At 44.9% G+C, this 22481-nt stretch overlaps 1 protein-coding gene across 1 annotated transcript in view; it reads right to left on the reverse strand.

The window, feature by feature from the left end:
* PPP1R14C (protein phosphatase 1 regulatory inhibitor subunit 14C) overlaps nucleotides 1–21349 on the reverse strand; it is a 53336-nt gene extending 31987 nt beyond the window's left edge. The window contains exon 1 of the mRNA XM_084262104.1: nucleotides 21000–21349. Within this exon, the coding sequence (XP_084118230.1) occupies nucleotides 21000–21281 (282 nt within the window). The 5' untranslated portion in view covers nucleotides 21282–21349. The remainder of the gene's footprint in view (nucleotides 1–20999) is intronic.
* Nucleotides 21350–22481: the final 1132 nt, after the last annotated feature.

Below are 22481 nucleotides of genomic sequence, written 5' to 3' on the forward strand. Positions count from 1 at the left end.
AAAGTATAATGCTGTGTTAATTGACCAAGTTATCTTTAACTGACTACTTTTCCTACAGCCATCCACAGTCTAAGATGCAGATGTGGCCTGAGATCAGCCTGGATGCAGAGACATTCGCAAGGAATACTCCTATAATCTTTGCTCCTCCAGATTCTCACCACCCTGTTTCTACTTCCACCTACAGGTTCTCTCAAATGGGAGATATTCCAGGGACACCACAGACAACAACCAAGTCTTCAGACATGAAGCTGCAGGAACATGCACACAGAAGCAGGTGGAAGGAAGAGAATAAGATCAAAGTCAGACAACTCCCTTTCTCTCCCTGGGAAAAAAAGATAAGAGGAAGCTCCATGCTGCTCCTGTCTCATATTTCTGTTGTTTCCCACTTGAAAAGACTTCAGCCATCAAAACAGTTTTCAGCACAAACTACATCCAACGCCTTCCAAAACAGTTGATATCCACACTACTTCTTGGAGATGTTAGCTAAAGTGTTCACCTTGCTTCTAGGGTAGAATGGAGGACCACTGGAGTTGGGGAGGGGTGTTTTGAGGCGGGTTTGGGGGTTGTTTGTAATTTTACACTGTGCCATACAAGAGTAATGACACCCTTTGCCCATGAAACAGCACGTCAACAAAAGTCAATTTGGGGCTTGACTGGTAGCTTGAAAATAAGTTTCACATCAAAGTCCAACTTTTTACTAACAGGTAATTTTCTTTAAGACAACATCCACTTTAAAGGGAACATTGTCTCCAGTAATCTAAAAAAAGTAAAAATATGGCACTGTGATCTGCTCTGAGTAGGAGACTCATGTCTGGTCCATCAGAGATCAACATAGCAGCTACTTAAGAGAGGGCTATGTACCACATTTGCAGTTGGATTCCTTATGTCTGTTCTTAGAGCAGAAACACTGACATGGGTTAGGGAGCACCAGAGCTAAGGAAGCATGGGTTTCCCTAAATTCACATCTTGGTTTTCAGGCAGCCAAATAAGGATCTTCCCTTATTAATAATACATAGGGCACTATAAGAGCTTACCTGTGCATATTTGCTACTACCTAATAAAGGACAAAGATCTTCCCTTCAGTGAAGCTACTCAGGGAGCCTTTAAGTTTTGTGAAAATAGGCGGTTAAATTCTACAGTTATCATCAGGCTATGATATCATTACCTCTCTGGCCAATTTCAAGCAGCAATGGGAGAATTAGCATGGCAGAAGACAACACATATGGATTTTTCTGCCAAGCACATTTTTTTTAAGCTTACATCCTGGATTGTGGCTGAGATAAGAGTTAATTTTCTTTCTTGTAGCTGGTATTGTGCTTAATAATGGAAACAAATATATACAGTACCTTTAAAATACAACTTGAACAGGTAAGTGGCACATAGTGCTAGCCCAAAAGACACTCTGCAGTGGAAGAGAACCCTCTTAAAATCAGTAGTGGTAAGCCAGTGCTCAGGTAGTCTAGCCACAAAACCTCTTTCTTTCCTAAATTAAAAGCCTGAGCTTCAAAGGGCTCCCATGCATCACAGTCACAAGCAATTATTCTTTGTTCAACCTACACTACCAGATTTCTTTACAGCTCAAGTTCTTCCTTTTTAGGCATTCTACAACGTTAGCCACAAGCTGCAAGGGATGCACATTTATTTCATATTTTCTTTTACAAACCAACAAGGAAACAAAACAAAGAAAGAGTAAGCATAATCAAAGTGACAGGTGGATTTTGAAAAAATCACTTCAGGCTACAGCTAATAATAGAATACCCAGTTTCAAATTAAAAGTTTGGATGAGTAGTCCAACACCCTTAAAGGCTAAAGAAACACTAATGCCTTTCCAAGAGCTGGTCAGGGAGAGTGAGCATGCCAAAATACATGAGCAGCATGAGAATTTTCTCATGCAGTAAATAATCTGATTCCAGCCTTCCAGATAGACTTTTTCCTCCAACTAAGTGGAGCTGGGCTACACACCTTTACAACCTCCAAAGGCAACCTTTGCTTCAGGAAATCCAAGCCAAAGCATTCTAACACTGCCTCAGAAGAGGCAATGGTTAGCACAAGATCATGCCAGTCAACACAAGGCATCAGCTCCTTCCCACTAGCCTTCACATGGTGCTAGTCATCTTAATCATTCAAATGGCCAGTGACAACAGTTTAAAGTTCACCTCATTACTTTCATGATGTCTCCAAAGTAAGCACATCAGAATGAGCATAATATTCCTCCAGGAAGAGGAATTCTCTCCTGCAAGAGAGAGCTTGGAATATCTAGGAGGTCTTTATCTGCTGGCGAAGACTCAATAAAGGACCATGGGAGGGAGAATTGTTTTCTGAAAATAGAGAAAAAACACAGATATGTTTCTAAAGTACCTACTTCTGGACACTGTTTGAGGACCCCACTTTCTCATTATTGCCCAAAGCTGCCAAATAACTACTTTTAATCCTCCTCATATTGTTCCAAACGCAAATGGTTTGGAAGGAAGAAAATGGAACAAACCCTCTAAACCCACCTTCACAGCTCACAGAAGAAACATGTAAAGGATACTGCAACCATACTCCTTCCACAGGCAGGCAGCTTGGATAAAACACAAAGGGTCCAGTTCAGCTCACATGGTGCCAAGCACAGGAGTTGAGACCCGAATAAACCTTACATTCATAGTAAGCAGTGCTACCTTCCATAGCAAAAGTCTACAACATCACTTCTACTGAATATGGAACAGCAGCCATTGCCTGATCATTTCAGCACAGAAAACAGACATCCAGGGAGCAGTTAATGACCAGGAAATAGTCTAACCTAAGACTTTAACTAGCCTAAGGAAGAGAGTTAAAAAGGTGACAGAATTCATTGTCACTCACTGAAATCAAACATAGCTAATTTTTCTTTGTTTAAAATCCCCATTACCTACAGCTGCAAGCAGGAGATGAGCTGTGCCAGGAGTAGTCCTATGTGTATTCCACTTTAAAAGTGCTGACAATCTTTCATATAATGCCTTTGGCATCTACCACTGAATAAAGTCAAGCCAAGTCATAAGACACTTTAACACAAAAATATTCAAAACAAAAATACAAACTTGCCACACCATTTTCCAATCCAAAGGAATTAAGCAATTATGTACTTAATTAGAAAAATTATAAACAAGGTGAAACTAATGTCCTACACAGACTAGAACTCATTTCCTGCTGTGGTTTCAGATGTGGCTCTGGATGACTATTTAGCAAAGACAGTAAGGACAGCAGGTTAATTTAAGTTCCTGTGTGCTGCTCTTAAATAGAGAAAAAGATGACAAAAAGCTACTTGTAATTTGAAGAGAAAGCCCCACAAATAAGGAATGCTCATGTGAAACCCTGAAATAAGTAAAACAGAGCCAAAGGAGAAATAACAGTTGTTTAAGCTCCCAATCTACAGGGAAGATTTCAAACAGAGAGAAACAAATGAGCATAAATTAAAGTTGCAGTTAAAAACTACTCATCCCTTGGCAAGTGCACCTTGGTGGCTTATGTAATGTACACACATTCAACCTGGCAATCTGGCTCAGGTGATAAGAGTTGTTTTGAGCACTGGGGCAGAGTTTTACATCAAAGCATCTTCACATTACCCTAACAGCCAAGGCAATGGCATCTGTCTTGTTTGACCGTTTTTGGGGGGTTTTCAGCACTTCGTTTTACAGCAAGTCAGCTCTGGCCTTTACTCATGCATCGTTCCTAATGAGCTCCTACCCACACAAGTAGTCCACCACACACCAGACTCCACTCCCAACCGCCCTGGCCTATTTGGAGCTACAGGCAAAAACCCCACTGCTGCTTAGTCTGTGGGCTGGTACTCTTCCACCTTTTGATGATTACAGCCTTTTGCTTACAGCCCTAAAGCACTTTCAGTCATTTGATGCTTTCCCACAATCTCTTCCTCCCTTCCCCCTCAAAACATGCCCCAAGGACAGGCAAGTTCCCACAATTCACTGAGAAATAAAGAGCAGCTCAATTTACTGCAGGAAAAAAAAAAAAAAAGTATGGGAATAAGACACCAGCAGTCCTAGCAACAGGCTCATAGGACTGAAGTACCTAGCTACGCAGTGATCCGTGTTGCTTACGAGTGTACTGGGCCTGGGAGCCCAGGTTAAGTCCAGCTGCCCTGCATCTGGCTGTGTTTTACACGCAAGGCTCCCACAGACATTAGAAACATGCTAACTGAACACCCAACTCATTCCTACCAGATTACTACCTAGGGTTTGCAGTTTTCCATTCACAAAGTAGTATGTTCTTGAAAAGAGTGGAGAGTTCCACATTTAGAAAACAGGAATTACAGATAGTGAATGAAGATAGTCCTGCAATTAAAACAGATGAATGAGTCCAACCACCTTATGGTAGAATCCTACCATGAAGTATATGTGTGACGTTAGGCAAGTCATAATGTGATCGTTTCCACCTCTGACGTGGAGGAAATATTTAGTTCATTAACCTTTGAGCACTTGAGACTGACTGTGCTTCAGAATTAAAGCAATGTAAACATTTATTCTTCTCGTTTCCCCGGTAAAATTCTAGATGAGTTGAATCAAAATGAAACGCAGTTTTTAAAAAAAATCCTTCCAGTTGCTTGACTGTCATCAATGTTACATTAACAGGCTTTCTTTTTAATGCAGTATATTTTTCTTCTTGAGATGTGTGTTTAATACTGGCAGTTATACAGATTGTTAGGATTGGAAATGTTCCTATCTCTGGAGATGAATATGACAGAGCAGGGTAAATTTCTGTTCTCAAAGTCACCATTAGCCCACTGATAGTTCTCTAAGACACCATTAATGCAGCAGTAGCCAAGACTGGCTTACACTGCTGAAAAGAAACTATTACTCAATGAGTTTAATTTTTTTTTCCCCTCACCTACATAAATCTTTGCAGCTTAGGTAGTACTCTGAATGCTATGAAGATACAACCAGAAAAGTCATCAGCTCCAGTACTTTTTTTTGTGTGTTACCTGCCACCACATTCCCATGACAGTCACAAGTTGCACTGCCAATTTCTGAAGAAACATAGGTTCAGAAATAGTACTCAGGCTTTTAGCATCTTTCCTCCTTTTAACACCTCCAGTCAGCCCCAGTCCCTAACAACATGGCTGCAGTCAGGGCCCCCAGCAGCACACTTCTCCAGGCATGTCCTCCTGGACATCCACACAGCAGTCATGGGCTCTGGCATTCACCTGCCCTCTCTTCTCCCTTCCCCCCCTACTCTGCCTTGTACAGCTAGTTCTTCCTCAGCACCAAAAATATGTGGCAAGCCAAGTCTTTCAGCATATCAAATAGTTGCTATGAGGAAATTAATACAAGAAACAACATTCCAGAAATTGACATTTAAATACATTTCATGGCTGAACAAAAGCACTTCAAAAGAGTTGTCTTTCATAAACACTAAATTAATGGTATGACACACACCACATCAGGGTCCATGTGGCCACTGGTTATAATACAACTGGGTCTGCATATACAACTTAAAACAGTCTCAACCACACACGCTAACATACCTCACACCCCCAAGTTACAAGCCTGCTTTCCAGACCCAGAGCTCTCCCCACAAGGTCAAACTCCCCACATCTGCCCCCAGCAGCCCTAAGAAACACCCAGGACTAAAGGCTCTTATAAGACCATCCTAAAACAAGATCCACTCACAGGCAAGTCTGTCCCAAAAGCCAAACTAATTTGAGTGCCAGGGCCTTTGCAATGCCACCAGCCCTGGCTATCCCTGCCTGCCCCCCCTCCCTCTCCCCAGGACTCCCCCAACAGCCCAGGGCCCCTCAGCAGGGCTCGTTTCCAGCTCCCACAGTCCCCACGCACCAAGCAGGCCCATCTGCAGGCCCACCACCCAGGGAGGTGCCCAATGGCCAAGGCTGGGCTGCCCTAGAGTCCAGTCTAAGACAGGCCCCAGCTGCCAGGCCCAGCCCAGTTTAAGTATGAGCACACCAGAACCAGCCACAGGGCCCAGGGCCACACACTGTGGCATCACACAGCATCACAAAGCCACCATATAACAGAGACAGCACAGAGCAAGGTCTCTCACCATTAATTAAAAAAAATATTTAAAAGATACCATTTTTGCAGCCAGCAGCAGAGGCATCCCTAGCCACACACAAGCAAGAAAGGCCTCCTGCCCAGCACCAGGGAGCCAGTCAGGCTGCTGCTGACCTCTCTCAGGGGTGCTTGGGTTTTCCTCCTGACAGTCACCTCATCAGCAGTACCACTGCTCTGAAGCCATGCTCTGACCAGAAGTTATCACTGCTGCTCCACACTGAGCACTACAAGATTTGAGAGGAGTGATCACAAGTTAGGAAAGAAATCACGCTTTTTCCCCAAGCTTCCACTCCATGCCTCATTTCCTGCAGCATCTCAAACACTGTCAGAGTAATGCCAAACAGGCATGTCTTTGTATATAATAATTCCCTTCCTGAAACACATACACTCTGCTTGCCATTACCCTTTCCTTTCTCCTTAGCCTACAGCAAGCAAAGGCTCTTTGGTTAAAGGACTGAAAGCCAACTTCTCTGCACATAGTTCCTCCACGAGTCAGTCTTTGCTAATTCATGAGTGGCTTCTACTCTTCACCTTGTCTGTTTTCTCTTCTGAGACAAAAAATTTCCAGGATAGGTTTTAATGCAACTTTCTTCATATTTGCAACTGGCCACTTGGGAAAAAAAAAAATCAGAAATCCAAATGACTACTAAAAGAAACAATCACAGAGGATGGAGTCCACATGAAAAACAAGCTAGTGTGGGAGGATGGAGTCAGACATACTCTAACTTCACTGCTTTTATACTTAACACTGCAGCTGTAAAAATCAGAAGGGAAGAAATTTGCTTTTTGAAGGCACAGCCATCCTGTCTGCTGCAGGGTTCAGAAGCACATCTTAGTATTCCTGTTCAGCACTGAAAATAATTGCAGGTATAGTTCACGTTTTGCCTTTTTGTAAAGATTTTTTTTTTTTTAAGTCAAAAGGATGAGAAAATAGTGGTAGTCTGGAATAACAGCAGATGCCATAATGTGACAGGGTGAACAGGTCACTTTGAGACTAATGCTGAAAGACCATAATTTTCTAACATTAACTGTTTGTATTGTAGCTGGTGCACTAAAATAAGTGTTAAGCTAGGCTCAGTGAGTAGAAAATTGCTTCTATTAGAAGTTTGCCTCATAACATACCTCCAAGAGCACAGCATGCAGAAAATCAGCTCAAAGGTGTCTATTACTTCATTTTTGCTACAGCCATTACCTCAGCCATTTGGAGCTGGTGGTTCCTGTTCCATGAGAAACTCTTCCTGGACATCAACAATTTGTCTCACCTGCCAGCCCAGAAGAGTCTGAGGAAAAGCTGTTTAAAAAGACCATCCCACCCCTTAGCAACAGGCCTGGAGTGAGGTGACAACTGTACTTAGAGACTTTTGACCAGATCTGATGCACAAGCCACAAAAAACATTGGACAAATTCTGTAGAATTTAGGTACATCATGTGTCTTCAGAGTTAAAGGTACAGACATCCTCAATTGTAGAAATGCCAGCAGTTGTGGATAGTGATTTCTCCCTCTAGCCTACTCCAGTGGACTCTCCAATACTGGCATTGCTTTAAAAATTACTAAAGTTTTCCTAAAATACAAAATTCCCACACCCATTTGTCCCAAAGGCAACCTCTAGAGCAAGAAACAAATTTAGGAGAAACTACTGTCAATCTTATTGTCCTTGCAACCCCTAAATTCTGAAGTTCTCTCTTCCACTGTTGTGAATAATTCTATGAGTCTGCAACAAGTAAAAGAAGAGGCCAAACTGGATCAGGGACTTGGAGAGCACAGGAAGAAAGCAGGCTACTGAATAGTAACTTAGCATTTATCAAATTGGCACCTTCTACTGCCCCTACTCCTGCTGCTAGAAGCAAGCCAGCAGTTTAGGCAAGGAGACATATACCCACATACCTGAATCAGAAGGACACGCCAGTGAAAGAAACAACAGGAAAAAACAGAGCAGGCAGCCTGCCCTATGCTATCCACCACCATATATCCATCACCTCTACCTTACTTCTGCCTCTCCAGGTCCAAACTTTCCATTTTCTCCTTTGGTTCTCCAATCTCTTCCTACCTGGCCCTGATAACACTTCCCACTGGTTCAGAAGCAGTGGATATCCTTCTACTGCCCATTACAGAGATGCACAGAAGTAGGCTCTAGAGAACTTGTTCTCCACTAGGCAAAGACATGGCATTTAAGACAGCACAGAACGTGGTGTGCACTTGCTGATGTTGGAGAAACAGATAGAAGGATGAGAAAATCCCCATCTCCTCAAAGCCCTATCAACTGCAACCTTCACACTTTCTAGGACAAGGGTTCCCAAAAGAGTTCCTAACCTCTCCATCCTCTCATGCACTTAATTTCAGAGCAGTTCTCAAGACAGGATGCACAACACAAAGACCTAAGAGGGTAAATTACCCCAAAGCCATGGGCACTAAAAGCAGGGATGTAGCCAGCAGGTGGGGGTGTGGGCAAGACAAGGTGGAACAGCAAGTTGTCTGGCATTTGTGCCACTGCTACTAAGTTATGGAAAACAAGGATGACAAGAAATACATAATCACATGCTATGAGATTCTGAATTTTGAGAACTCTACACCTCATGATGCCCAAAACATTGATAAGACATTGATAAGATAACTCAATCCCCTGTTATGATGGGTGCAGCTCTCTATCATAACACAGAATAAAATCAATTGGTGAGAAGAGACAATTAGAGGGAAGATTTCAGGACACCCAGATACCTGCTTCCCAAAAAAGAACTGTCAATAACAACACAGCACATCAGGCATTCCATTCAGCCACAAGGTTAATTTTAAAAAAACAAGCACACCTCTGCTCATTATGCAAAGAAATTAAAGAATGTTGCACTCTGCAACTGCAGCATCATTAGTAAACAGAGAATGAGCTGACTTCCAGTCACAGTAAGGTTTAGACTTCATTTAGCCTCCTCTAATACTAACACTGGTATTTTACTGTTTTCATAACTGAACTGTCAAAACAACTTCAGCTTATCCAAAAATATCCATAATATGTTGGTAAAGGAATTGTTGTCTAATTTGTGCGTTTCTACAGAAGTCTAAAGGAATCACTAGACTGTGAAATTGCTAAATGAAGACGAGGCATCGATCACAAAATACACAAAGCAGAGGAGAGAGAAGCATTCAGCACTTCCTAACCATGCCCATGACATGGATCCAATCTCAGCAAGACATTTGTTAGAAATCAAGTGCTACCTCCAAAGCAAATGCCTTGTGCTCTCGATATAAAAATAGGGCATGCTAAGTCTAAGCTTGGTTCTCATTTCTGTTAAACAAACCACTCCAAAGCAGACAGGAAGGACACATCATGTTTTCTGTCATCATTCACTTTCACACTGGGCAGAAATACTTTGGTATTAGCAAATACATGTTGCATGCTAGATCGCTGTCACACAGTCCATCTTGAGAAGGACAGTAAGTTGAACCATCAGGAGCTTTCTAACTGGCAGTACTTAAGGATTACACAGCGGAGTTGTTCTCCACAGAGCAGTCACCGAACATCCCTACCTCTGTCCAATCCACAGCATCAGGTCGCTCTCCCAACTCCAAGTAACAGAAGCCCAGTTGACCACTTCCCTGCAGTTTGTACATAATTCTGCATCTGGGAAGAATGCAATAGTTTGATAACAACTAAGCCCGTGCTGCATGGGTTACATCACATGGAGGACAATGGTGAAGCAGAAAAGCTGAAGAGAGGACTTTCTGTCTAAGAAAAGTGCTTGTGAGAGCAAGCTGCACTTCATGGAATCAAAGTCTGAGCATGCTTTGAGCTCCACAGATAGACAACGTGGAAGGAGCACGCAATGCATTTCCTACAGTTACTACACTTCATCCTCTCATTTCCATGCTGCTATGACTTTACTTGGAAACATATACCATGCTTGGAACTGACTTTGTAGTCTCTACAAAGATCCATTTCCCTTTCAGAAAGGAAGAAACAGATTAGTTTAAGACTGTTAAGTGCTGACCTGGCACTTCAGAGTCCTGAGGTACACATCAGTTTTGTCCTTCACTCACCACAGTGGTGCCACAACCTCCTAGCATGACACTTAACTAGGACCACTCCACACTACATCAAATTTGACAAACTGACTGCTTTCTTCTAAGAGTGGAGGTGAAAGAGACCCAAGGAATACATACACTTTAAGAAGACATTTCAACCAAACAGGATCAACAGCAGGTCCTCCGCACTCTGGGAATTTAGGCTAAACAGCAGTGTAATTAAGCAGGTTTGCCACTTGGGGCACTTCAAGGATTAATTACTCCATCACATCACTTGGAAGAACACATGGAAAGAGCATAGGAGATAATGAGGCCTCTATATGGCTCTCTTCACCTCAGCTTCAGCAGCCCTGTAAAAATAACGCTAGTCTCCAGTATTGATTTTCTCTACTCAGAGCAGCTGGGTGGAAATTGGCTTCTGCAATAAAAGTGATACAGTATGGGTACATCAAGCAGCTGACACGCTTATCTTCTCACCACATTTTTGTCTTACCAGCCAATTAAAGTGTTGTTAGTTGTAATAAGAGATAGCTTCCAAATGCCGATATTTCTTTAGCCAGAGTTATTAGGTCCAGTCAGATTTGATGTGGGAGACACAAAGTCTGCCTTTTGTGTGCGGAAGGGAAATATTTTATTCAGCAGTACCAAAAGAAGTGCTCTTGCATCCTGTGAAATCTAGGGAGTAACTTAATCTTGTTGAAGAAGTTAGTTGATAAGATATCTGGAGAGCTGGCCATAGCAACTCATTCCTTCAAGTGGTGTCTGGGCACAGCAGCACGCTACACTGTGACAACTGCAAGACCTCTCCCTTCCCCAAGACACTAACTTTAAGCAGCAGGCAGAGGACTGGCAGTCAATGCAATTTGGCCCAGGTCCACTGGTGTCAAAAAACATTGACAGGAGTTCTAACAGGCTTTAAAGCAGACACTCCTCTTCCCCAGAGGCCAGAGACACCACTTTGCTCCCCAGGCAAGTCCACAGACTGCCAAAGACAGAAAATTGCCTGAGGGACCTTTAAAATTAGTTTGCCATACAGCTTCAGATCTAGGAAGTGGGATAATCTGCAGCAGCTATCCCACCAAGGACAACAAACCCTAAGAGAAGGGAGCTAAAGACTGGATGGGACCCCTGCTTGATCCCAGTGATGTTTCTCACCATCAGGTCCCCAAAATGCATTTTAGCCTGTGGCCCTGCCTCATTCCACTTGCTGTATCTAGTGCATGGCAAACTCCTAACCCAGAGCAAGAGCTAGCAGCTTTGCTATCAAATTAAGTCCTTACATTTTAACTTGAAATCTGATATACACTTTTTAAGTGAACAAGAAAAAGTGTTCAGAGCGGTACTGAAAGAAAAGACAGAGTGCTGGGACTGCTCAGGTGTTTGCTTTTACAGAAGTAGTCTTGGAAGCCTCCACTGCCTGCAACCCAAGACAAGAGAGCCTCCAGATTATGAAGTGAAAGGTTGGCCTCACTTCCTCACATAAACACATTCTTTGGTTATCAGAATCACTTCAAGACACTAAAGCAAATCTTCTGTCTTAAGAGTTTGGTCTTAATAAACAAATAGCAGCTGGTTACTTATAAGCAAGTCAATTAAATCTTTAGCTAAGCAGACTAGTAAACTAGTACTACACTGACAGCTGAAGTAAGAACCAAGATGTTCCTGGCTGCCAGTAAGCTGGTTCCCACCAGCCTCCTCCCCACATTAGTTTCCGCACTCAGAGAACATTCAGTGTTTAGTATCACGAGGAAGAATTCAACCATAATCCAAATGTAGGGAGTTTTGTAAATTTTCTTAGAAGGAAGACTAAACAGATATGCCTCAGTGCACCTGAAACAGGAATAAAGTTTGACAGTGAGCCTAAAATGGCATGATTGCTTCCAGCACAACAAAGAGAGACCCAAGAATTTATTCCAGGACATTTTGGGCTTCTTTCCCAAAAAAAAAAAAAGAGCAGCAATATGTTTCAGGTATTATCTTTTCAAACATAAAGCAACCAATTATAAAAGCTCAAAGCATTCTTTGTGATAAAGTAAAGGTGTCAAAATGTTATATATCAGTAACCACCTACAGTAGAACAAATCATTTATACCATGCTAGAGTTAGTTTAGAGAAGATATCATTCAAGTGCTAAAATAAGTTAGGATCTTGAGCAGCAAACATCATGTATTTTTTCCCAACTACAGCTAAATTAATTCCATGAAGAATTAGCCAAGCACATTTCTCCCAGAGACTGCAGACATCTACTCAAAAGACAGATTTTATTATAAAGTACCAAGTGACCTACAGCAGAATCACTTGTCTTGGCACTTCTGCCTTTCTATTGTGGTCATCACCCTAGCCCGATGATTTCCAGAATAAGGATAGACAGTAAAGTACATTTACAATCTATTTAAACTTCACCCCAGAGTGAAAGTCCAGACAAACTCATCCCAAGCAAGCACTGGACTTCTGTCTATATCCTCCTATATTTTATGATGGGGGTGGGAGAGAGCCTAGTGTCTAAACAGTTTAAAAGGTATATTTAAATCTATGAAATAATGTGGAAAGAAACATCACAGAACTGAGTTGCTCCTTTAAAACATGGTTTCAAATGCACAGAGCTTATCTGCAAATGAGAAAGCAAACCCTGTGACCTAGGAGATCCTTCCCAATTCTGTGTTCTGGAAAGTAATCCTATTAAGACAGTCTGATAAGAGGATTTTCAATAGGCATTGATTGTGCCATCATTTGCATTTATGAAGTCCAACACACAGGACCAAAGCATGCGATGCCCTTGTTGGCTGCACACTCAGAACAGAGAGCTCCTCTCAGTCGGCGCTGGAGTGTCACCTGTAGACCGGCACCACCACACAAACTAGTCATTCACATACTTACCATCAAGCCACTTTAAATCAATGCCATCTTTTGTATTGGCTTTGCTCCACATACAGAGCAATATTAGATTGAATTAATTAACCTACCAGCATTCTAATAATGAAAGGCCTATAAGTACACGTTTGATTTTTCTCTAGGTTTAGATGCACTAAATCTGTGCTACTGATAATCATCACATGGATTAGATACAAGATGCCTTCTGGGTGTGTGATCTGTGCATTCTCTGAAACTACTTTAAGACACTATGCTGAACTGGTTCCCAGAATAGTTATCGTGCTCTTTGGGGGGATGGGGAGCGGTTTAACAGTTCTGCTATTCAAATATGATTCTCAGAATTAAACACTTATCACTTCAAAGAAGATTTGATTTGCTTCAGTGTGTACCTCTGCCCAAACAATTCCTCATTCCAAGAACATCTTTAACAAGCTAAATTTATTCTACCTTTAAAACATAGTCATATGTATGGACTGCATGCAATTAAGATTTTACACACACCCCTCCAATGTTAATAACTTCTGGAAATCCTGACTTCCGTAATTCCATGCGTCACATTGTGAGACAGCATAAGAAACTGCCACTGTCACACAACAGGCAGCCAGAAGCTGCAGTGACACAGATGGATGGCCATGTCTAACCTACTCAATTTGTTCTGTCAAAAAGTAGTTTCTGGAGTTAGATGGAGGGAAGGGAAATAAAAATGGAAGGGGAAAATGAGAACTTCACTTTCTTATACCGCAGGCAAGACATAAGGCTGATGGAAGAACAGATTCATGTTGCTGCTACTTCAGACTGAATCAGGCTAGAGATGGGATAGCTTTTTTTTTCTGTTGGCATCTTCTGTAGTCCTAGAACTGCTTCACAGCAATCATGTACAGTAATATGCACTAAAAAATTGTTCAGGGTGGTTTTGGTTGCAGCTAGGGCCTTTTAAGTGACTGGGTATAAGCTAAAGGCAGACCTCTGAGAACGGAATCAGGAGCTCAGACAACTTTTGCGAGCCATGGGGCAACAGAGTTTAGCTGCATGACAAGCCTAAACTATCACACTCTCCTGAAATGTCTGTCTTCAAGTAGACCATCTTTCCATTTAGATACAACACCTATTTAGAAACAGTCCCCACGCCTTTTAGAAGAGGTAGATGTTCCACAAAATGCCCCTTTTCTTCATTTAAAGAGAGTCATGTTGTGTTTCAGGCATTTGCTTCCATAGCAGGGTTTAGATCAGCTAATGTAAAGCTATGAGAATAATGGGAGAGACCCCCTGCCCGGTCAGAACAGAGGCACAAGGGGCCAGCAGTGCAGCATCTCCAAAGCATACCACAACCAGATAGATCAGCCACATCAGAGTTTAACTGTACCGCAAGTACAGACGCATCCAAACCAGAGCCAAGTCCAAAGGCAACATAGATGGGTTTGTATGATGAACTTGAGAGGGAGCAAGGGGTAAATTAATGATCGATTTCCCCCCCTCTCTCCCCCTCAGCAGTATTTTCACTGTAAGTTTTGCAGCACAGGCTCACAATTATTTTTTTTAATCTACGGTTTTTCTGCTGTACCCATGTTCTCCCTTCCACTCCCCTCCCCACCCTTGTTATCCTGGATAATCACACACTGACTTTATGTAAAGCAATTTGCCTAAAGGCAGAAGAGACTTTGTAGCCACAACGGTTGGAAGCTACTGTTTATACGAAGTACAACTATAAAAATTTAAGTTAGGTAAGCAATCAATTATTTCTCTGCCGTGTTATAAAACAACCACACCTACCACTTCAAAGAGACCAGTTGAATCTTGAACGGAGAGGAAAAGGACAAAAGATTTGCTGTGGAATAGCTGATGGAAGATGAAGATTTATGATGTGAAGTTTCTAAATTAGAAGTCAAGAATATTACTGCTGCTTAAGATAAAACAGCGAACCGTGACCAGTGCAGAATTGACATCCAGACTACACAAAGCTCAGGTAGTAGAAAAATCATTTTCTTGAACTCCTTTGGAGATGTAGTGTGGGTTTTACATGTAAAAAGGAGGAAAGCAGCTGAATGGAGGTACATTTCCTACTAGATTTGGATCTTTAGAACCTAAGATCTGAGTTTAAGCAGCACATTCAGAAACAAAGGGCTCCGTCCTCAGCACCACCAGATGCTCGGCATCTTCATACGTGCCTAAACCCACTCCTCCTCAGAAAGCAGCAGCATTCATTTTACTTGGGTTGTTTTACTGCAACCCGCATTTACAGGCCATTTCGGGCTTCCTGTTTGCTACTCCTGGGATTCCAATGCCTTTCGGTGGTAGCTACAGGCTACAAGAACCCTCTGCTATACTACACCAGGATCCTTTGTAGGTCTCATCACAACAACCTGCCCTCGAGAGCGTACTCCAAAGTTCCTGGTGCATAACACGGGGATTTGACATCACTAATGGTTGTTCACAAGAAATAATGAAAATACATTTCTGAGCATTTTTATGGACCTCAAAGTATTCACTCCAATGCATCTAGACCGTAATAGTAGATTTCCTTAAGAAACAAATCCTTTATTATATATTTTTCACTGTGAAGTGACAGAGCATTGGGACAGGCTACCCAGAGGTTGTGGAGTCTCCTTCTCTGTGGACATTCAAAACCCACCAGGATGCATTCCTGTGCAGTTTAGTCTAAGTGATCCTGCTCTGGCAGGGGGGCTGGACTAGATGATCTTTTCAAGTCCCTTCCAACTCCTAACGTTCGTTGATTCCACCTCCTACTGACTTGCATCCTCCCAAGGAGTGATACTCACCAGTTCTCAGCCCTGTCCCAGTCTCTTTCCACTTTTGATCCATTGAGAAAGGAGTCCACACACGATTACCATTTCAGAGATCTTAGTCCAAGTTCAAAGAGTCAGTCAGTCAGCAAAAGTTGCTTTCTGTAGTGCTTTATTCACTGGATTTCCTTACCAAAACAATTAATAATGAATTTCAAACATTACATCACCAGTGCCTGAGGAATAACTAGTACCAGATCATATCATCTGGTCCACACCACTACATGGCAGTCTTAGCAGCATGCTGACCAGGCTGGTTTGGAAAGGACAGGATGTTTGGGGCGTGGGGAGGACACATTTGGCACTGAAGTCCTTCCACCATCTTACTCAGCATTCATCCAAACCCAGAGCAAAACAGATCACTGGTAACCATGGCAGCTGCCTCCAGCCTGGATCTGCAGGGTGTGCAAAGCCACTGACCCACAAGAGTGCAGGCTGGAGGTGGTCCATACTGTGCAGAAGGTCAGCACCCCATATAAATATGGTTCTGACTAGTAGAGGAACAGCTGCAATCAAGCCCATCAAATCACCAGGCATGCCTGTTTGTATGCAAATACACAGAGGAACCAATACCTAGTTATTGGGCATACACAGCACTGCCCTTGGGAGACCACCAGTACCCAGCCTGCAACTAGAGTCAATATTGAAAAAACATTTTGGAAATATAGTCAACGCAGCTACTCTGTTCAGAGCTCACAGTTAAGTTACTTGAGCCCTTCTTGCAAAAATCCATCTTTTTCACAAAGCCTGACATGAGACAGCCAGTTCGCCTTCCCCACAACCCACAGTTCACCTTCTGCACATGGCCACTAGTTTTAACACTGCAGCCAAGGCACATGTGCAGCAGGAAAGGGAATGCTAGCAAGCTATTACTTTTGTGATCTCTCTCCAGTCGAGGTAAGTGCCTTCCTTTTGTCCTTTTGCACCAAACAATTCAAATTCAAGCGTGTAGTCACCAACAGACTCTGATGCTATATTAGGGACAAGCTGCCACTGTTTGCAAATCCCAGCAGCTTCAGGAAGAGGGCCAGGGAGGGTGTTTTCCAGCACTTTGGTCACTGGGTACCCAGAAGGGAGCTCAGTCCATGCAGGACCAAGTTAAATTGCTCCCTTCCCTCCCATACCCCACCAATACTTTTTTAAAACCCTGACAACATGAATCGCCTTTTCCATTTCAGAGACTCATGCCACTTGTCATTGCAGTACCCACATCAGGAGGTGGAACAGAACCCTGCACAGGACAATTCTCAGTCTGGCATGGCTTTCCACTCAAAGGAAATGCTTGAGGGGCTTTTAATGGGCAGTTATATTTTTCCTGCATGATGAATTTTAAAACGGAATTCCAGGACAAAATATCCTGGAATGGAAGAGGGGGTAAGCCTGGACATAATTCCCTCTTACCTCCAGGTCAACTTCATACCCATTGCCAAGCACTAATTTCCATAAATGAGTAGACATGATCTAAAATAGTTGATTATCCAACTGAACTCAGCAATATCTCACATTAGAAGGCAAGTCTTACATGCAGCTTTTACAGTGCAAGATCTAAGGGATCATTTGACTTGTACATGGATGTCTCTACACTAAAATTACTTGATAAAATCTGTGCATCCTCAACACTCTCAGCCCATCAGCACTGTGCCCTCTATAGCAACTGCTGTAATTGTGGGTAGACAGGACCCCTGAGCACAGTTAAGTCACCCGTAAAGTTGGATGGTTTCTGGGGACAAACCCAGTGGCCTTTTTATTATATATAAAGCTGTATGAGTTTGGCAGGTGCACACAAAGTAGACCATACATCTGGAAAACTAGACTGTCATCACTTTCATGCTGAACTACAAGCCATTAGGGAATGAAGAGTGATGATGTAAGTTGTTCTGTTCAGCACAATTTAGCAATATGTAACCAATAATGGATTTAATCCAAAATATGAAGCATCTGTAGAGAAAGTTTTTTAGAAACAAGATACCTAGTAAAGGTCAACACTAGAGTAAGTTCAAGTCCTGCAATTAAGGCATAGCATTTCCAATACACTTATCTGTACCACATTCTCAGCTTCAGCATTCACAGAAAACAACACAAGCAGGTTATAAAACACTTTCTTTTTTTTAATTAAGCTGCTTCAGTAACAAACAGCCAGACTGACACTCACCTGAAGCACTTGCCTCAAGTACATTAGCCTGACAGGTTCCAGTGCCAAACAAATCCTCCTTAAGAGTCTCTGGTTCTAAAGTGTTTTACCTTGGTAACCCTTTACCATTCAGACTTCTTTTTATCCTTAAAGACTGCATCACGTGGAAGTAACCTTTCTAAAGCTCATCTTTGTATCATGGATCTGCAGTCAGCATTAAAAATAGCCTGAGAGAGCTCCTTCTAAGCCACTTCCTTCCAACTCCATTACCCTGCTTGGCATCCAATTTTTAAAAACTAAAGCTGTACTGCTAAAGAGAAGATGCACTAGAAAGAGGCACAAAACTGTTTCATTTCCCAACCTTGCCTCCTAACCTTTGTCACCAAGGCAAGGCAAGCTTATAGCTGACTTACCCTGCAAGTACTTGAGACTATGAATACATGTTTAGCCTTGAATAAATGGACTCTTTCTGCAGGTGTCCACTTACTGATGAATCTCAATAAATAATTTAATAGAAAACATTATTTAAGTGGAAAACAGTAGGCAAGCATGAAATTTACAAGTTCCCAGTTTCACACACAGGTCTTCTCGCAGACTTTCAGTGCACTGCAAGCACCTTCTACTTCTCTCTGCTCTTCCCAGGAATGGAGCACATTGCTCCTTCAAAACAGAGCTCCTAATTAGAAGAGTGATGAAACACTGGTTAGCTCTTCCAGGATTAGCAACTACACAGCTATTTCTGACATTCTGGAAGATTTCAGGTTGTTTCAGAGTTTAAGCATCAGGAAGTTATGGTAGATCTTCCATAGAACTTTAAGCAAGCAATTCCCATCCCCTGCCCCCAACCTGCCTTCAGACAGGGTTATTAACTGTCTGAATAGGTGATTAAGTTTTAACCGGAGTGCTATGTCTGTAAGCCTAAAAGTAATTCAAGCAAAGCATCTCGCAGCATATTGCTATTGTCTTTAATCACTCATCATGCATCTTCAACTTTATTCTGATAGCATATTAATTGCTTGACCTTTTCACTACTGTCATCTGCGTTGACACTATGCATAACAATGTAGAAGAGAAGATGGCTTAAACGCTTTGCCCTCAATCTTCAAGGCCAAAACCATTTTAATCTGTTGTGTCAAACCACCCCCAAAAAATGTCACCTTAAACAAAACCATCAAAAAGTGCTTTTTATGCAGCCATACACGGTCCCCATTTTAACAGGAAGCCCTCCTTCTAATCCCAACCTCCTGTTTCAAGTCAGAGGCAGCAGCCACAGTAAAGACAAGAATGATGGATTTTTCTTTTCCCCTCCAGTAAGCCAGTTACTTGAGTACCACAAAGAGCTGCAGTAATTTCTCTGCACCATGGTTTGGTCCCACCTATCACACCCTTTCTTACGTACAGAACAACTCTGCCTGTACACAGAGAAAGCACAAGGCCCAAACCAGCCTGGTGTTTCTGAGCAATGACAGTCAAGCCAGAGGTGAGGGATCCAGTAGGCCAGCTACTAACTACACAATCATTTCATGCAGACACAGAGCCATCGGCTCATCCAAACAGTTGTAAGTACTTCTGACCTCAAAGAAATCCTTGCAGCCTACAGGCTATAGAGCCCAACGAATCATGAGGCAAGTCACACCAAGATTAAGAGTGAGAACTGCTGATTTTTAAAGAGAGCTTCCAATTATATCCTTCCTTCCTTTAGTTCATGGATGTGAATAGTTAAGGTTTAACTTGTCACATGCACATTTTTTTATGAGGGCAAGTCCTTCTTACAAGTTTGCTGATAAACTGGTTTTGAGATGAGAGGAAGTTTCAGGCCCGGTTATTTAGAGCCTCACATCCACTCAAGACATTCACCCCTCAGGGACTGTCAAGCTCTTGCCTTCCTAACTCCAGAATATCTGGGGGCCCCTGGGGTGAGATGTTTGCTTCAGAAACACTAGCTGCAAAAGTCACATCTGGCTTCTACAAATCTCATTTCAGAAGCCTCCAGTAAAAGCGAATTAGGCTTCTAGTGGGAAGAGTACGTGTGAACCTCAGTTTAGACTCACCATATTGAAGCTACTAGTGGGAAGAATGTGTGTGAACCTCCATGTAGGCTCACCATCTTGATGCTCCCAAGGGAACAGGGAGGTAAAATCCTTTGTGGTCAAAAAGGTCTACGTTTGTAAGGAAGCTTCGACAAGAGAAAGTACTGGTACTTTGATTACTTCCAGCACTACCACCTCTATATGGAAGATGACAGTTATGATTCTTCCGAATAATCTTGAAAACCAAAAATCTTCCTGTTCCTCTGTCCTCTACAGAGGAAAATCCGTTCTGGCAACGCGCACTCAGAGTAACAGCAAAACCGGATTGAGACCTACAAATCAGATACATGCGCACACACACACACACACACGTCTTTTCGATCCTCGTTGTAACGATCTTCTACTGCTCACTGAGATCTCCTGGCTAGTCCCTACCCGTTCACGGAGGCCGGGGTAACACAGAACCCCAGATCTAGCAGCGGCCGTGGCGGCACCGGCGCCCTTCCCCTACAACAGCCGCCTCCGCACAGCTCCCTCATCCTTCTCGCTCCCCACGGCTCTCCCCTCCGGCCCGGCGCCCGCCCCGCAGCACGGCCAGCTCGCGTTTCACGAGGACCACCGCTCCCGGCCCGGGGGAAGCCTCCTCCGCGCCCCGGCCCGCCCTGGAGGGCTACAGGGGCAGCGGCTACGGGTCAAATACCGCTCCGGGACGTAGAGCTCCGGGAGCCCGGCGCCGTCGGACACCCGCGGACCCGCCCAAGCGGCCCGTGAGAAGCGCGGCCGTGTGAAAGCCGCCGCCGTCCCCAACGGGCGGCCCCTTCCCATCCACCTCGGGGGAGACGGGGCGAACGACAACCCCCCTCCGGGACAGGAGACACTTCCCCCCTCAGCCTCCCTGCGGCGGGGCACCGCGGAGGCGCGGGGCGGCGGCAGGGAGGGGGAGGCGGACGGGGAATGTCATTTGGAGGTGGCGGCGGCAGCTCTCCCCTGCCCGCAGCCGAAACGCGAATCGGGGCGGGAGAAGGAGGATGCCAGGGGCGAGGGAGGAAGCGGCGAGACTGCGGCGGCCGCGCCTGGGACCCCGCCACCCCGACCCCGGCCCCGCACCTCGCAGCCGTAGAGCTGCCCCAGCTGCTCCACGATCCACTCCTCCAGCACCAGCCGCTTCCGCAGCTCCTTCCGATCGTATTTCACCGTCACTTTCCCCTGCTGGTGGCGCCGCTGCTGGACCTGCACCACGGCCGCCGCCGCCGACACCGAGTCCTCCCGGGAGGAGCCGCCGGAGGAGCCGCCGCTCCCGCCGCCGCCGCGGGGGCTCTGGAAGAAAACGCGGTTCCCGCCGCCGCCGCCCGCTGCCGCCGCCTCGCTGCCCCCGGTCGCCACCGACATGCTCCGCTGCGGCTCCCGCCGAGCCGAGAGGCGCCCCCCCGCCGCTACCGCCGGGCCGCAACAGCCACCGCCGGTTGCGCGTGTGCTCGGCTCCCCCGCACCTGCCGTTTAAAGCCTCTCATGGCACAGCAGCGCAGCCGGCCCCGCCGCCGGGAGGGCCGGGCCCAGACCGGCGGGGGCGGGGACAGCCGGGGGCGGGGCGGAGCCATGCGGCACGGCCCGCCCGCCGCCCCGCCCTCCCGTGCCGGCGCCGCGTCCCGACCCGGCAGCGGCGCGGAGCAGCCGGAGGGCGTCGGTGCGGGCGGTGTCCCCGCGGCAGGGAGCTCCCCGGGGCTCCATGGAGCATTGGGGAAACGCAGCACGGCCCCGTTACGCACACGGCGCTTGTAAACACAGCGTATCTGCTGCGTTAAGCCCGGTACGGTACGTCTGCGTCACCCAAACGCCGGATGCGACCGCTCTCTTCTCTCGGGCGGGGGTGAACGATTGCAGGGCGGTGCAGCCAGACAGAAGGCACGTACTGCCGGCTACGGGCCGTTAGCCCTTCGGAGAGGGCCGTCTTCCTACGAGGCACCTGTGAGCAGCTTGGAGCGGAGTCACACATGGTCCATCACACACACACCCCCCAAAATCCGCCTGTGACTGCCAAGTGAGCCCAGAGGCTTGCCTGTGCAAGGGGCAGAAGCTACCCCCCTGCGTGTGCAGCCCGGGACTGGAAGTGCCTAGGCTCCCAGAGCTCAGGCACAGCTCTGAGGACCATCCCCTGCACACACTGGCCTGGGGCAGGATGTCTTAAATCAGCAACAGCCAGAGGGGAAAGGGATGTGGATCATGGGCCGTAACTACCTGGGCATATCAGCTTTCATCAAATCCCTGCTGCTGTTTGGTATGCTCCTGGGCAGTGGCGGCATTCCAGCCTCTTCTGCCCTCTGCGTTCCACACACCACTGCACAAGAGGCTGGCATGAGATTTTGAGCCTCAACAAGACATATAGGCAAAACTCAGTTTGTGATCAATTCCCCCAATCACAACCTAATATGATCAGGAGATAAAATCTTGTGATTGGTCTTAAATACTATTACAGCTGCTAGATTTTAATCTTAAAAAGCACCAGTTCTTCAAAGCAAAGCAAATAGTTAAGCTCCTTACCTGTGTGGAGGGACCACGTGATTTTAAGAGATACTGAGCAACTGCAATGAG

Source organism: Gallinula chloropus (genome assembly GCF_964237585.1).
Source record: "Gallinula chloropus genome assembly, chromosome: 3".
Lineage (NCBI taxonomy): Eukaryota > Metazoa > Chordata > Aves > Gruiformes > Rallidae > Gallinula > Gallinula chloropus.